The sequence below is a fragment of the Podarcis raffonei genome, chromosome 15, assembly GCF_027172205.1.
Source record: "Podarcis raffonei isolate rPodRaf1 chromosome 15, rPodRaf1.pri, whole genome shotgun sequence".
In the NCBI taxonomy this organism is placed as follows: domain Eukaryota; kingdom Metazoa; phylum Chordata; class Lepidosauria; order Squamata; family Lacertidae; genus Podarcis; species Podarcis raffonei.
Window position 1 is genome coordinate 10135366 of NC_070616.1, and position 17288 is coordinate 10152653.

At 45.6% G+C, this 17288-nt stretch overlaps 1 protein-coding gene across 1 annotated transcript in view; it reads right to left on the bottom strand.

The window, feature by feature from the left end:
* The window catches only part of GALNT17 (polypeptide N-acetylgalactosaminyltransferase 17), a 109197-nt gene that overhangs the window by 57507 nt on the left and 34402 nt on the right, over window positions 1–17288 (bottom strand). Inside the window, exon 2 of the mRNA XM_053366492.1 lies at window positions 14415–14598. Within this exon, the coding sequence (XP_053222467.1) occupies window positions 14415–14598 (184 nt within the window). The remainder of the gene's footprint in view (window positions 1–14414; window positions 14599–17288) is intronic.

Below are 17288 nucleotides of genomic sequence, written 5' to 3' on the forward strand. Positions count from 1 at the left end.
AACTGACCCTGTTAAGTAGCAGCAGATGGGATGCATAGATACTGCATGCAGCAAACTGTATAGATTTAGAATCCTACATGACACTAAGAGCTGTTTGACAGTGGAATGGCCTCCCTGGGGAAGTTGTGGCCTCTCCTTCTGTGGAGGTTTTTAAGCAGAGGTTGGATGGCCATCTGTCATGGATGCTGTAGCTGAGATTCCTGCATCGCAGGGGGTTGGATTAGATGACCCTTGGTGTCCCTTCCAACTCTACGATATCCACTAGGGTGTAACTATTAACCTCTAACGACAAAAATGGGGACTAAGGAGAATGTTGGGAGGGGATACCTGGTAGGTTTTATCGTATGTAACACCACTGCAGCAATACATCTCTCAGGCGATTCCACTTTTTCCACTTATGCAGTAAACTAAGTGCCCATAAACATATTTCAACATTTCGCCTTTGAATTATGGCAAGCGTTGCTGTGCTTTCTGAAGTAAAGCACCTCTGGGGCTTCTCCCCAACAGTTCTATGCGCCACTATGACTTGTGGGATTAAAGACCTAAGCAGGCAAATGGCCTTCCTGGTTATAGAGATAAACAACATTGGCCCTCCTTTGAATACTGTTATATTGATGGAAAGTCACCTGAACTATGCCAAACTTTCATGGAGCAGGCCTAGCTACTAGCAGCAGCAAAGGCAGCTCAGTTTTAGCAAGTTAATAAATTTCCTTAATGTCTCCACTTTGCATCCCACAGAGATTTCTGGTACCATATTAGAATATAGGAGGCAGAAGGATGAGAGTGTTTTGCCTGGAATAGCTTCAGAGCTCACGTTAAGAATTCTTTTAAGTGCTTGCCATTTTAACAGAGAGGTATACTACCATCCTTGTTTGCAAGCAAATTGGTGTGGTAGAAAATTCCCGTATTCAAGAGGTCAGGGATGCTTCCTATATACAGTGGTACCTCGGGTTAAGAACTTAATTCGTTCTGGAGGTCCGTTCTTAACCTGAAGCACCACTTTAGCTAATGGGGCCTCCTGCTGCACTGCCACCACGCGATTTCAGTTCTCATCCTGAAGCAAAGTTCTTAACCCGAGGTACTCTTTCCGGGTTATCAGAGTCTGTAACCTGAAGCGTCTGTAACCCAAGGTACCACTGTAGTTGGCTTAATGACATCAGAGCATCAGAACATTGCTTGGAGATCCCAGTGTAATGTGGATTAATTCTTCACACACAGGTCTGGAGAACCCATTCCAATCAGCATGGGGGCACAATGGCCCCTTTGAGGTCTTCCCCACGAATCCACTGAGCCCCCCACTCACCTCCCCCTTGCTCATGAGATGTAGAGGATAGCTTCCTTTCTCTCTCTGGAAAAGTACAGAGAGCTGAAGGAGGAACTTAGAAGAATGACACTCTTTCCCACTTCCTCTTTCATCTTGGTGGTCTCCAAGGTGAGAGCAGAGCCAAGCACAGTGTGGCTTCAGTGGCCAGCTCCTCCTGAGCACACAAAAGGAGGAACCACCTGCCATTGAAGACATGCTGCACTGAGCTCCACACTCAGCCTCCTCCCAATGGTGTGATGTCATGTGCATGACATAACATGTGCATGGTGCACAATGGGCCTGGTCAGTCTTGGGCACAGCTTGGCACCTCTGGCCACAGCTCTGTCAAAGAGTGCATACGTTGCATAGCAAAGGTCTCCCGTTTATGAAGCAAGGCATTTGTAAATTGGAAAGATTTCTAGTAAATAAAAATAACAATGCATACCACCAATTGCCACAAGGTGTTAGCGGTGAGAGGCAAGCCCAAAATAACTTCAAATCATCCAGAAATGCAATACAGCTTTTGTCCACCACCACTTACTCTTCATAATAAAAAGCTATTTGTCAAGTTGCTTTTGATTCTCAGATGAAAACAACCCTCTTTCAAATATCCATTCATACCCAGAGTGTTAGTTATTGCCTCGATTAAAGCGGCTGAGTTGAAGGATGCTTGATTAATTTTCTTCCACACAAACACCGAGATCAACCAGAAAATTAACTGAGCTGTGCATAATTACGCAGAGCATCTGAGAAGTCGTTAAGAGAGAGAGAAACTTCAGAGTTATATTTATGAGACGTCCCTTTCCCAGCTTCCCTAAGCTGAACGACATGCTTTGATTTAGATGCTTATTTTCCTTTGTGCTTTGCTCGTTCCTTTACGCCTGCCACCTTTCAAAAGGAAGATATCCATAGGAAGTCAGTTTATGTGTAATTTATGAAGCACCAGGTAAGAAATCTTTCCTCTGAACAAAGATGCTCTTCTCCCCAAAGACTTGATGATGAAATCCTTTGACAGAGTTGGCAGCAACAGAAGCAGCGCCAGAGTTACGTTACATGTAAGGACAGATGAATATGGCCGTTTCAGTTTCTCTCGGCTCCTCATTTTCTCAATCTTAAATTCAGTGCTCCAGTTTTGCAGCAACTTACAATTCCCTCCCTGCCCCAAAACACTCCTCATGAAAATTCATCAGCATTCTAGCAGGGATTTTTTTTTTCTAAACATACCCATTTTTGTACACAGTTTGGACTAACACGCATATTTTTTGCAAATATTTTTCCTTCCGCATTTTTTCATTCTATTCTCATTAAGGTACGCACTTTTTTGCACACCCAAATAAATGATTTTTTTGTGTGCACGTCGGTTGGTTGGAGAACTGCATCGTGAAATTCAGGGAAGTGCAAATATTGGCTCCCCTAGAGTAGGAAGAGAACACTTTCCCATTCAGGGTGGGGTTTTCCCTGTGCCATTTTGACTCTTAGTCCATAGCTGCCTACAGGTATCTGCACAGATATTGTAGGCTCTCTTCAGGCCTATTCATGCATTCAGGGCAAATGCATGAAGCCTCAACATGGGTGGGTGGGTGGAAATTGGCAAGCATATGTAACCCAAGGTACCACTATAAAAGGACACATTCTACTCATGTAAAAACATGCTGATTCCCGGACCGTCCGTGGGCCGGATTTAGAAGGCGATTAGCCCGGATCTGGTCCCCGGGCCTTAGTTTGCCTACCCATGCCCTAGGGTTTGCAGTACAGTGGTACCTCTGGTTACATACGCTTCAGGTTACATACGCTTCAGGTTACAGACTCCACTAACCCAGAAATAGTGCTTCAGGTTAAGAACTTGGCTTCAGGATGAGAACAGAAATCGTGTTCCGACGGCGCGGCAGCAGCAGTAGGCCCCATTAGCTAAAGTGGTGCTTCAGGTTAAGTACAGTTTCAGGTTAAGTACGGACCTCCGGACAAATTAAGTACTTAACCCGAGGTACCACTGTATTAACAAGATTTTAGGGAGGGGAGACAGAGTCTAATGAGGACTGAGCATGCTCGGTGGCCAGTAAATGCCAAGTTAATGTGAGATGAGGGGATGCAAACCTGAGAGGAGAAAATGAGTACTCTGGCCAAGAGTGCAATATTTTGCTACAGGTCCCACTGAAATGATATATCAATTGGGCCCTAAATATGGGGTGGGAGATTAATGGGAAAAGAATGGAAGGAATCAACAGCTTTCTCTTTCTCTCTCCTTTTGTATGGAAAACTATTTGATATGTTGTCAAGGGGACAGGTTAAATTTTTTTGCTTGGTTGCAACTCTTCTTTTATAAAACATTCCTTTTTTAAAATTGTCTTTTGCAGCGTGGGGTTTGCAGAACCGCGTTTTCTATTCATACCTTAACACACTCTCATTGTTACCTCCCACACGCGGGAAGAATTCACAATCAACCTTCAGATCCATTAAGAAAACGCTATGGCAAAGTTCAAAGGAAGATACCCAAACAAAGAAGTATTGTATTGGCAGGAAGCAGTGGGAGAGAATCAGCAGTGAGAGAGTCTATTGCTTCCAAATTTCTGTATTCTTGTTGAATCTGGGTAATCAAACTCATAAAGCTATATTCTTGCCTCCAACGCCAGAAGAGGCAAGGCAACACAACAAGGTGTGCAGGAGATGGGATCTATTTATTTGCACCCAATCATGCAGGGTCGTTTTTTGTTTGTTTGTTTTTTAAAGCACATTTTCCAACTGTACAATTTCCCCATCAGACACCCCCTGCAAAAAAGAAGAAGAAATGAAAAAAGAAAAATTAGAACACGCACAACATACGCTTTCCTCCTTAGGAGAGGAGTCAGTAGATCTACTATACCTGTACAGCCAAGATTCATTTATGAGTCTGCCTTAGTTTAATAACTACCAGGCACACAAAGGGGAGTACTTTAAGGGCATGCTATGAAAATAATGGTGAAGAAGAGGAGGTTCATTCAAAAAGAAGGTGTTTTGTGCTACTTCCTTTAAGTATGGAAGCTGAGTGAAATCTATTCTTATATAATAAATTCTGAACATGCTGTCCTTGTTATTGCCTGTCATTTAAGTGCTTAATCAAGTACAGTGGTACCTCGGGTTAAGTACTTAATTCGTTCCGGAGGTCTGTACTTAACCTGAAACTGTTCTTAACCTGAAGCACCACTTTAGCTAATGGGGGCTCCTGCTGCCGCCGCGCCGCCGGAGCACAATTTCTGTTCTCATCCTGAAGCAAAGTTCTTAACCTGAAGCACTATTTCTGGGTTAGTGGAGTGTGTAACCTGAAATGTATGTAACCTGAAGCATATGTAACCCGAAGTACCACTGTACATACAAACAACATGATTAATTCCACCCCCATTTTTTTAACTGCTATTTTTTACCCCTGATTACCACATTTGGTTCGTAACATGCACACACACATGCACACACAACCCTTGCCACTAACCATAGAAGAGAAGAAGAAGAGTTTGGATTTGATATCCCACTTTATCATTACCCAAAGGAGCCTCAAAGCGGCTAACATTCTCCTTTCCCTTCCTCCCCCACAGCAAACACTCTGTGAGGTGAGTGGGGCTGAGAGACTTCAGAGAAGTGTGACTAGCCCAAGGTCACCCAGCAGCTGCATGTGGAGGAGTGGAGATGCGAACCCGGTTCACCAGATTACGAGTCTACCACTCTTAACCACTACACCACACTGGGAAAGCAACTCAGAGCTGCATCTGAGCAAAGCCATAAGTTGTCCTTCAAGCGGCAGTTAGCAGGATCACAATCAAGAACAGGAGCCCAGGCTCCAAGGAGGAAGGAGCAGCCAGATCCATCATCACCCAGCAGCACCAGAGGTCAACACAGGACTACCACAGGCCAAGGCCAGCAGCTCAGCAGTTCCTGAGCCCAAGATCCCCAAATAAAATCTCTGGTGCCCATTATCTACAGAAACAGCACCCCTCTGATGTACCACTGGCAATAGCTGGCTTTCAACACTGTGATATATAACCAGTTAAACATCGCAATATACCGCTATAGCACAATGTCTGAAATAAGGATGGAGCTACGTAGAGGCATTGGGCTGGCTTCACGGTTCTTCCTGCATTGTGATTTTTGCCGGTGCCTGCTATTGTGATTCGCTGCCCCCTGAAGGAGCCAGGGCAGGGCTGAACCGGCAGGGACTGCAGGAATCGAGAGAAGCGTTGGCTGCCTTCATGGTTTTTCCCACACTGCATGCATGCAAACACACACACACACACACACACACACACACACCACCATCATCATGATTTGCAATATGTTGCCTGGTCAAAAATTATGAAACTGATTTCATGGTAAGGACCAGAGCCATCTTTCCCATTGGGTTTACTGGCGCATTGCGCCAGGGCACCAGCCTGCCAGGGAGCTGTGCGGCTTTGCTGGTGGCCTCCCCTCTCCCTCCTGCATGCCCGCCACCTGTGCCCCATCAACCATATGGCTGGCTGGCGTCCAGCTTGCCTCCCAAGCCTCCTTGGAAGGAGAGCAATCCCCACAGAGGCTTGGGAAAAGGTCGACAACTCTGGGAAATGGGGGGTGGGGTGCCAGATGAATCTTTGCACCATGGTGCCAGATATGCTTAAGACGGCCCTGGTAAGGATTCTAAACCAGTTTTGGACAATTTATCAATATATTGCCCAGCCCTACCCATTAGCCGGGACATGGGTGGCGCTGTGGGTTAAACCACAGAGCCTAGGACTTGCCGATCTGAAGGTCGGCGGTTCGAATCCCCGCAATGCCCCCGTTGTTCGGTCCCTGCTCCTGCCAACCTAGCAGTTCGAAAGCACATCAAAGTGCAAGTAGATAAATAGGTACCACTCCGGTGGGAAGGTAAACGGCGTTTCCGTGCGCTGCTCTGGTTCGCCAGAAGCGGCTTAGTGATGCTGGCCACATGACCTGGAAACTGTATGCCGGCTCCCTCGGCCAATAAAGCGAGATGAGTGCCACAACCCCAGAGTCGGCCACGACTGGACCTAATGGTCAGGGGTCCCTTTACCCTTTACCTTTTACCCACTAGCCACTGAAAGCCAGGGATACAAGGTCAGTCTGGCAGCACAAACTATGCGCTGAGAGGGACTTGTCAGAGTAGAGAAGGAGTACTAATTTCTGAGCCTTCTGCTCCTCAAGGAATCAGCAGAGCCTGGCAGGGAGGTAGTGATCTGGGACCTGGAAAAGCAGGGATGAGGAGATGTTTCATTCCGTTTGCATTTAAATGCAAATCTACTTAATCCACAATTTCTGAAGCAACATGTGAACCTTCTAAATCTGTATTTCTGGCTTTTGCTATGCAGTTTTCCAACCATATTATACAATATGCATATAAATGCACATATGAGTGAAAACAATACACAAGCATGCATTGATGTAGGGGAAATTGCTCATCATCAAAGCCAGAAGGTCGAGCCAAAGAACATTTTGGCCACTAGCCCTGGTGACCATGCTCTGCCTCCTCAGTTGGAGACAGCAATGCTTCTGAACAACAGCTGCTGGAAATCGCAGGAGGGGAGAGGGCTCTTCTGCTTGGGTCCTGCTGGTGGGTTTCCAGAAGAGGCATCTGGTTGGCCACTGTGTGAATAGGATGCTGGATTAGATGGTCCACTGGCGTGATCCAGTAGGCTTTTTTATGCTCTTAATTTTGAATGTCTCAGTCAGGAACAACTATCCTTGCCCAGGCAAATTCTCAACCTGAACTGGGAAGCTTTTGTAGATCTGTAGAGGTGAGCCAACTTTAAGCCCAAGAAGGTGGCATGGTTATACTACTCAACCTCTAGCCTTCATGGCTCACTACAATGTGCCTTGGTTTTCTTGATTCTCATCCCCACAGCTCCTGACAGTATTTATCATCCAATCTACAGTGATGAAACACAAGGTGTATTGCACCTGAAGCAAATGGATTCTGGGGCTAACATCAAGCAACGTTTCTTTAGAAGGTTACTTTGCACTTCTGAGATTCCTTAAGCTGAAGAAAAGGTCAAAACTACTTTTGCTGAAAAGAAAAACACAGGTTTTTTTGTTATTATTATTCAAGAAAATGGCAGATCACAAAACAGGAAGGGAGGCTGCCAGCCTCCTTGAATCTGTTGGTTTTGCAAATTGCCTAGTGGTTTCTATGTGTCTATGCATGCTTTCAGAGCTATGATTAGATTAATACACAGTTTCAAATAAGCCAGAGGGGGGCTTAGCCAGTTTCCCCTGCTAATAGAGCAATTTGAAACCCATTTGAGCTGAATTCCTTAGACTTGTATATATTTTAATCAGATGCTAAGATGAGTTAAGCATTTAGGTTCCCCACCCCTCATTCGCTTTTAACTTCTACAAAAGACTCACATTCTCTCTCCCCCCCCCCAAGAATATATATACATGTAACTTGCTTTCTGAAAGGGAGGGAGAAAACAGGAAAAGCCATGTCTAGCAATATCGTGGCATATTTTTTAACAGAATTAAGTTTTCCCACATAGGCACATTCAAGTCTTCTTCAGACATTCAAAATAATGCAAAATGTCTCAAAATGAGCAGAGGTGCATGGGTGCACGACCAAAACCTCTATGCGCTGCCACTGCTCTTTGAAGAAGGAGTCTTCAGGGAGACTCTGTGTTCAACTAAACAGTCAAGAACCCAGATTGTTTAGGGTTCCCAACATCAATGATGATCAGGAGAGAAGATCAGCATGGGAGGATATGTGCCTGTGTGCATATCTCTCCTAACTTTAAGTTCACACATGCTGCATATTACCTGAAACCAGCATGTGGGAGAAACAGCTATGAAAGTGCAAGTGTGGGAAAAAATAGAAATGCCCCCCCCCCCCACTATTTTAGCTTTGCGACTCCAGAGTTTGGCAGACATGTCTGGCTCTTGTTTCCTTTGCCAAAAAGCACTCTGGGTGCTTGGCTATTGTGGGGAGTTGTGTGTATGGGGGGGGGTATCAGAACAGGTACTGACAATCACTGCCTAGGGCATCTACCCCACCATTTAGTGCTATTGAAGTTGCTTGCTATACTCACTATCTTGGCAGCCACTTGCCTTCTAATTTTAAAAGAAACATGTTTGTTCTTGTCAAAGAGAAAAGCATGGCCGTCCTAAAATAGGTTAACCTTTTGATATATAAATTTGGCACTCGCAGGGGGATGAAATACCAGGCTGTGTGCCGTTCAGAGAGTCTGCGTGCCTGCATTTAGATATACGTGTGTTACGAGAGAGAGGATGGCTCTCTAACAAGGACAAAATAGGGACAGAGATTTGCCAAGTCCCCAGAATACAGGGAGCTGCCCCTGGTAAATAAGGCAAGCTGGAGAAAGTGACAGAGCTAGGTGCCATTAGCATATCGAGGGCACTGAACACAAATGCTTTGGGTGGCAGCAAGAACCTGAGAAACTGTTGTGGGTACCACATACAGCCATGCATATACAAAAACCCACACATTCCCTGACCACACTTATTCCTCTCTGATGCCAGCAATTATGCTTCATTCCAGCAGAGGTGAGGCCACATACCCAATAGTACCTTTTTTCAAGTCTAATTGCCGTGGACAATTGTATCTTCAGCCAGGGAGTGTAACCCTTTCATTTCCCAAATCATTCCTCCATCTTAGACCCCATCTGCACTGCACGTTTAAAACAATATCATGCCTCACAGAGCTACAATTTCCAGAGTGGTTTAACAATCAAATCCTCTTCATGCAAGAATTGTAGCTCCGGGAGGGGCAGCTGCAGAGATAAGAAATGAAGAGTTGTTCCATTGTCTGGAGAGGCCACTTCCTGATTTGCCTGGAGAAGCCATTTTCAACAGAGCCCAGCAATCGAAGCCTACAGTTGTATTGATACAGCACTAGGTGTTGAAATTTTGCTCCCCCTAACAATTTTGCACCCAGGGCAACCACCACTGGTCTGAACCAAACTCTAATTTGTTAATAGCCACCCCCTAGCAGCAACACGCCACATAACAGAGGCATGGGGACCAGATGCTGCAACAAGCCCAGATATCAATTCTTTTCCCAGGACTTGCTGATCGGAAGGTCGGCGGTTCGAATCCCCATGACGGGGTGAGCTCCCGTTGCTCGGTCCCAGCTCCTGCCAACCTAGTGGTTCGAAAGCACATCAAAGTGCAAATAGATAAATAGGTACCACTCCGGTGGGAAGGTAAATGGCGTTTCTGTGCGCTGCTCTGGTTTCGCCAGAAGCGGCTTAGTCATGCTGGGCACATGACCCGGAAAAACTGTCTGCAGACAAACGCCGGCTCCCTTGGCCAGTAAAGCAAGATGAGTGCTGCAACCCCAGAGTCATTCGTGACTAGACTTAATTGTCAGGGGTCCTTTACCTTTACTTTTTAATCATGCCACACCCAACCAGAGCCGCCCATGGGGCGGGGCGAAGGCAGGCAAGCTACCCATAGGGGTGGAGCACACCACGGGGCCTCCGGATTCTGCCTGCCTCCTCCCACTCAGCCACCCTAAAGCTGGGGGACAGGCAGTAGGAGGACCATTTGGCAGCACAGAGCCTGCATGCACCCAAGCCACTACGTCTTTCCCAGGAGAGACGTGTGGCTAGGGCACTCTGCAGGCCCCATGGTGAGTGCCACCCAGCATTTCATAACCCCCTTAGTGATGACACCCAGGGCGGATAGCACCCACCACACACCCCTTCCTCCGCCGCTGCACCCAACATCCCCACAGCCCTTCCCTAAGGCTAACATTTCTCTTTCTCTCTTTTTATCTCTCCCACCATACATCTAATCAAGTCGATTCTGGTCCATGAAACCTTGTTTTGTTTTGTTTTGTTTTGTTTTGTGCAACAGACTAACACAACAATCTTTCTGGGAGAGGCTTATCGTTGAAATCTGTTAAAGGGGGCCACAGCTTGGAAGAAGATCTGAAGGTAAAGACAAGAAACAGTACTTCTGAGTGGTGAGAGAGGCGTATGATCATGCATAGGAAATAAATCTTAGTTGATCAATCATGTGAGTTTTACTCAACTAAATAGCATACCTTGCAGACAAGGGGGGAAATGTACTTTTTTTAAAAAAAATGACATTCAGGTGAGGGAAGTGTACAGCATAACATTCATCTTAGAAGAGGCATTCGCTCCTTCAAGAGGAAGGAGGTTAGGCTGTATCCAATTTCTACTCAGAGAAAACCTACTGAAATTAATGGTCCTATGCTAGTCATGCCCATTAATTTCAGTGAGGAAAAGTAAGTTGGTTTTACAGCCCAAAGCCTTGAAACAGGTTTTGTAAGTAGTTCAGGGCTTGTTCTCTCTCTCTCTCTCTCTCTCTCTCTCTCTCTCTCTCTCTTTTTTTTTTTCCCCTTTCTTCAAAGAGAAGCCATTCCCAACATTTAGAGTTCCAAAGGTGGGTGGGAGGGATAGAAGAGCAATTACAAAAGAACATCTGCACAGTTGAAAAATTCAAGGCATGCAAAAATTCAGTTCTGCCAAGTGCATGCAAGCTGTTAGGTTAACAGAGCTAAAAATGACTAATGGTGATGTGAGACGACGCCAGGAAGCTGCCTTGCACCATTGGCCAACCTAGCTCATGTATTCTTAATGCCAGAGGTGGGAACATGTGACCATCCAGGTGTGATCAGACTCCAAGTCACTGACCATTCTGGCTAGGGCTGATGTGAGGGCCACAGGCTTCCAACCCCTGCTAAACAGTGAGCAGCTGTGGTCTTCCCAGGATTTCAGATGGGAGTCTTTCACAGCAATACCTGGAGATATCTGGGATTGGCTCTGGGACCTCCTTCCTGCAATGCAGTGCTCTACCACCAAGACACAAACCTTTCCTCCAGGCTTCGCTACAACCCCAGACTCTGACCAAGCTTTCCCATTTCTCCTTCCCTGGCCAAAAACACCCTGCACCACCTGCTCTACATTGTTTTGCCTGAAGGCCTCCAATGCTGTGTTTCTGTTGCTCCCACTCATTGGCAGGAAATAAATTGTTGCACACACAACCCCTTTGTGGGAAGCCGAGTGCTGGTCTATCCCAAGGGGAGCGGGTGGGGAACCATAAGGGCAGATGGGTGACTGAGCAGCTATTTATGCCTATTCCACCCCCTCCTCTTCATTGAGCTTCTACACACCCCATAACTCTACAGTGGTTCTCTCTCTCTCTCTCTCTCTCTCTCTCTCTCTCTCTCTCTCTCTCCCCCTTCGCAAGCCACTATTGCTGGGGGTTATCTAGGGATTTGTCTTGAGTGCAGGGAACCCAACTCCCCATTTTTGCTGATTTCACACTGTAGGGTCCTCCTGGCTTATTCATTATCTGTGTCTTTGGTCTGTTTGGCATTCAGTTTGGAAAGGAAAGGCAATTGAATGGCAACCTGAGGCATTATGGAACTAATGTCACACTTGAGTCGCATTCCCAAGACTTCAAGGTTGCTGGTGTCTTTGTGGGGGTGCTTTTTGGCCTACCTTGGACAGCAAGGCCTGGGTGCACATTTTGGATTCATGTACCCAAAGCTCACACAGCAGGGAGGGTGAATTTACTCCCAAATCCTTAGCTGGGGAGCCATGGAATCGCCATCATTATTATTTTTAGATTTTAAGCATCTTTATTGAAAGTTCAAAAAGTGCATAATTATATGTGAGACATAAATAAAAGAGAGAAAAAGAGTAAGAGAAACAGAAGGGAAAATAAAGCGGTGGGGGGGGGGAGACCCCAAACGGTATATTTTACAAGGTTGTTATTGTACTCCACCACATCTAAACCTATTACAGTATTTGTAAGAATGGATTCCAAATATCATTGAATTTGTCTGTGGCAGGTCTGCATTTATATGCAAGTTGTTCATATGTTGCGAGACTGTATAAATCTTCAAACACCAGCATTATTTTATTATCTGTACTGCACCCAATTGACTGGGTTGCCCCAGACACTCTGGGCGGCTTCCAGCATAGACAAGAACATAACAAAACATTAAACATTTAAAACTTCCCTATACAGGGCTGCCTTCAGATGTCTTCTAAAGGAATGTGGCTTCCACATGCCCAGGGGGGTTGAGGGATGCTTACCTCCTGGATGTTAATTCAAACTCACCTGCCTGTACTTGCATACTTTGGTTATTTATTACCAGGTGTTTTGTTTTGGTCCATTTCATTCCGTTTCATAAATGGGGCATTTCCACCATTGCATATCTCTTTCAGAGTGTGTTGGCAATGCACCCGTCCTCCCCCCATGTTTAAAATAAATAAATAGATCCCCTCACTCAGGGTTTCATAGGAGCTCATGATCCCACTTGGGTAAAGCTTCAATACAACACTCATCTTCATTAGAGCCATCGGGAGTGGATGTCCTCGCCTTCTGTGTGGATTTCCAAATGTTATGGAATGAGACTCCAAGCAACAGAGTACATGCCTACACTTTACATTGCGGGATCGCACATAGTGCTACAGTTCCTAGGGAACTTACTGGCTAACGGGGACTGGCCTGCTTCTCAGTGTTATTATTAGGAGGTTCGCGTCCAACCTCAGTAGTCAAGTTTCACTGCTGGGAGGTGGGGCCAGTCCCAATTATATATATAGGGGGTGGAGCCGACAGTAGCCAGGTAGTCGGCTCTGGAGATTCACCCTCCAACCCCTCCCTTAGTTTAATGTCTTCTTGTTTGCAGGTTAACTTTTTCTTCCTGTTTAGCGGGCGCTGCTATGGTCTTTGACTGGTTGCTGTTGAAGGACTGGAGAGAAAATTTTCCTGCATTTGGCAGGTTTTGTCTTCCCCGTAGCTATTCGTCCCCACTTTTGCGGTTTATGGCCTTGGGTGGAATCCTTTAGTCCTTTCTTCCCTATATGGGGGAGGACATGAAGTGGTGATTCCCCCCCCCCCTGCGGTGTCGATTCCAGGATCCCCTCTTAAAAGAGGTTATATAATGGGTGTCACTGGCCATACACCAAAAGGCTGTCAGTGAACTACCCTGCATGCAGGGATATGGGCTGCGCTGCCTGCTACACATATGTCTCACAGTGCGCCCCCATATTCCATTTACCCTGATATTCCCCAGTTCCCCAGCTGGAGGGCTGGGGGGGTACATGCCCAAGGCCTAAGCCGAGGTCTTCATACATTTGGAAGTTTAATAAAGTTGTGGCCTAATTTAATTCCCTAACATGTTGTCAGAGTCTTTATTCCTTTCTTATGATCCCTGGGGGCTGGGAATGTCACGGCCTGGTCACGCAATTCTGATCACAACTGTACTGTGCCAAAACTTCCCTTTCTAAAAGCCCTGTGTATTTGAAGTAATATTAATATCTGTGCATTCATTATATATAATGTTAGGAATGATAAGTCTTCCTGCATGCTCCCTCACTGAGCTATCGCATACCCCCCAACCTTTCTCCAAAGAAAATAGGGCATCCTATTCCATAATAATGATTATTATAATTTTATTATTTATACCCCGCCCATCTGACTGGGTTGCCCCAGCCACTCTGGGTAGCTTCCAACATATATAAAAATACAATAAAGCATTAAATATTAAAAATCTTCCCTGGGGGGCATTGGGACTGGAAGGGCAGAAGAAAGGAAGCCCACCGGTAGGTGGAGTCAAAGCCGATCTATTCGTAGGGAGATTAGGCAGTAGACTAACATTTCATAGAATTATGAGAGAATGTTGTCTGTTTCGTGATCATTCATTCTGAGGTTTGATGTTGCAGCTTCAAAGCATGTATTGCGTGTTCAATAGGAGAAATTCACACTAAAATGCTGATAATTGTTTCATGAGCAAAAATGTGGAGAACTGGATCAGGGTTCAGAAAAATACAAAAACAAGAGCAGAAAAATGGACCAATCCATTGGTCCCTAGTATGAAAGGACAGATCCTGAAGCTGAGGCTCCAATACTTTGGCCACCTCATGAGAAGAGAAGACTCCCTGGAAAAGACCCTGATGCTGGGAAAGATGGAGGGCACAAGGAGAAGCGGACGACAGAGAACGAGATGGTTGGACATTGTTCTCGAAGCTACCAGCATGAGTTTGACCAAACTGCGGGAGGCAGTGGAAGACAGGCGTGCCTGGCGTGCTCTGGTCCATGGGGTCACGAAGAGTCGGACACGACTAAACGACTAAACAACAACATGAAATGAGGGACTTACTTAGTTGGTCGATAGTCTGGTATGGTACGGTCCAGTGATATTTTCTCACTGAGGTAGGAATTGTAGCCATATTTCTCATGCGGTCCCTTGGCTTTTTCTTCCTCCTCAGGGGAAAGCGTGGCAGGAAGCCCTCCTTTCCCACGGCCACCATAGCCTTCAATGAGCCCCAGTGATTTGGATAGACCTGGAGAGAGAGAGAGACAGGATCAGTTTTCAAAAATGGGAGTCAACCATTGCTACTTTATCCCAGAATCAAAGATGTAACCCAGGCGTTGCTAAACCTTCTGGGCCTGTGAACACACTTCATCTTTTTTGAGTGAGTGTGTGTTGGGGTTCCCACTCCTTCCCCTGGTAATTTCTGTCCCTCACCTTTCCCCAGATCAGCTGTCCCTGCTGCAGATAGTGTGTGTGTGTCTTTGCACACACACATTTACTTCACTTTTCCAAGTGATTAGGGTAAAAGCAATATCCAATAGAATTAATCTGAGCCTTGAATAACACAAAGAACTGAAAGAAGGAAGCTGGAAAAAATGGCACACCCTCTCTAGGGATGTAAGAAGGTTTCATTTTCTTTTCCACCTTGTATTCGTCACACACAACATTGTTTCTGTTCCACTGCATTTCTTCCACCAATACCTACATGATTCACCACCACCACCATGGTCATTTGTATGCTGCCTTTCCATAGGTAAAGTTCTGCTCAAAGTGGCTGACAACTTATATCTTTTTAATTACAAACATAACAAAAGCAGTCATGAACAATAAATAAACTGCATTAAAAAGCACACAACCAAATTGAGGGATTTCCGCATAAATCATAAGATCTAAAAGTAAACATAAAAAAATAGTATTAACAACAGCAATGAAACTCCCTAAACAGTACCTCAACTCCAGCAGCCTCAGCTTTTGTAGCTGGAGTCAGTCGGGGCCCTGCCCACTGGAAGCCAAAAGAGAGAAATCTCCCAGCTGCGCCCTGCCTTTCATGGGCAGGCCACACCCCCTGACCGACCGGATTGGCCGGCCCAGCCAGTGACGCAGCTGGGAAACCCCAATCGCGCAGGGTTGGCCACCCACCCCCTGCGCACATCGAGGGGCTGTGAGAGCCCACAACACCACCTCCTCTTAAGGCGGAAGTGGCCTTGCTGTCTGCTGTGGGAAAAATTATTTGACCTATGTAATGTTCCATTCAGCTACTGACCGAATATGAAGATTTATATATGTGCCACGGAGCTATAAGTGCCTGAACCCTGTCGAATGACTGAGCCCATGTGTCTGGGCTGAAATTAATTTTGCAATGGCACAACGGAACAGGGACTCTTAGCAATACTAGAACTTGGGGACAACCAATGAAGCTGAATGCTTGAAAAGTCAGAACAGGAGTACTTCTTGCAAGACATATTACAATTATGGAATTTGCTCTCACAAGAGGGAGTGAAGCATCAATTGGATGGCTTTAAAAAGGATTAGACAAATTCATGGAAGATCTGGCTGTAGGTTGTTTTGAATTAAGTCCTAGGGCTGAGCAATGCCCAGTTTTCAGCATCAGTGGTATACTGATATAGCACGATGTCTGAAATAAGGATGGAACTATGGAGAGGTGAACTGGGTAATGTCCTGGCAAATGCTACTCATTAGAAGACACACTTTTACTTACCCAGTTTAGCATTTTGTTGCACCTGTTGTTTTATAGAACAGAGCAATAGGGGCGGGAGAAATCAGGAGAGAAGCGGTGGTCAGCTTCATCATTTATCCCACATCACAATTTTTTACACAGCACACACATGCGCATTGTGATTCACGATACATTGCCATGTCCAATATTATGAAAACGTTTCCACAACATGGACCCATTTTGGATGATGTCTCGATACATCACCCATCGCCCTATTAGAGTAGACCCTAAGTCACTCCCTTCTATTAACTTCAATGTTTAGGGGTAATGTTGAATGCCACCCTGGGTTTCTGCCTCCCCTGTTTGAGGCAGTTTGCTGTTCGGGTCCTGATTTTGAGCTTCGCATAGACACCTGCTTAGCCACTCTGAGAACAGGATGCTGAGCTAGGTGGCTCCCTGGCCTGATCCTGCAGGGCTCTAATAATAATAATAATAATTTATTTATTCCCCAGCCACTCTGGGCAGCTTCCAACAAAATATTAAAATACAATGATGCACCAAACATTAAAAGTTTCCCTAAACAGGGCTGCCTTCAGATGCCTTCTAAATGTCTGGTAGTAGTTGTTCTTTTTGACATCTGGTGGGAGGGCGTTCCACAGGGCAGGTGCCACTACCGAGAAGGCCCTCTGCCTGGTTCCCTGTAACTTGGCTTCTCACAGTGAGGGAACCACCAGAAGGCCCTCGGCGCTGGACCTCTTATGTTTTTACCTTTATTGGATTCCTCCAGTCCACCCCCATCTATTATCGGTATCATGATTTAGCTACTTCCCACTGCTTTGCTGAAAAGGGACTAATTCAGAGAAAGGGAGGAATTGCCAAGTAAATACCTATCTTTTCGGTGAATGAATCATAGGATTGCAGAGTTGGAAGGAAATTCAGGGATTATCTAGCCCCAATCCCCAGCAATGCAGGTACCATGTCTGGCAGATGGCCATCCAAGCTCTGTTTAAAAACCTCCAAAGGAGAGTTCACCACCTTCCCAAAGTAGTCCGTTCCACTGAGCTAAAATGAATGCAGATATAATGGCCAATTTAAGCTTTCAAACAAATAAATAGGACACAGCATGCACAATACACAAGCCTTGGACTTTCTGCAACACAAAGTGTTTTTTCCTCCACTCTCTTTAAGGAAAGAGCTAAGGGGCAAGAGCGAGTGTCAAAGAAAGAAAAGCCAAGCACATTAAGAAGGGATGGAAAGACAAA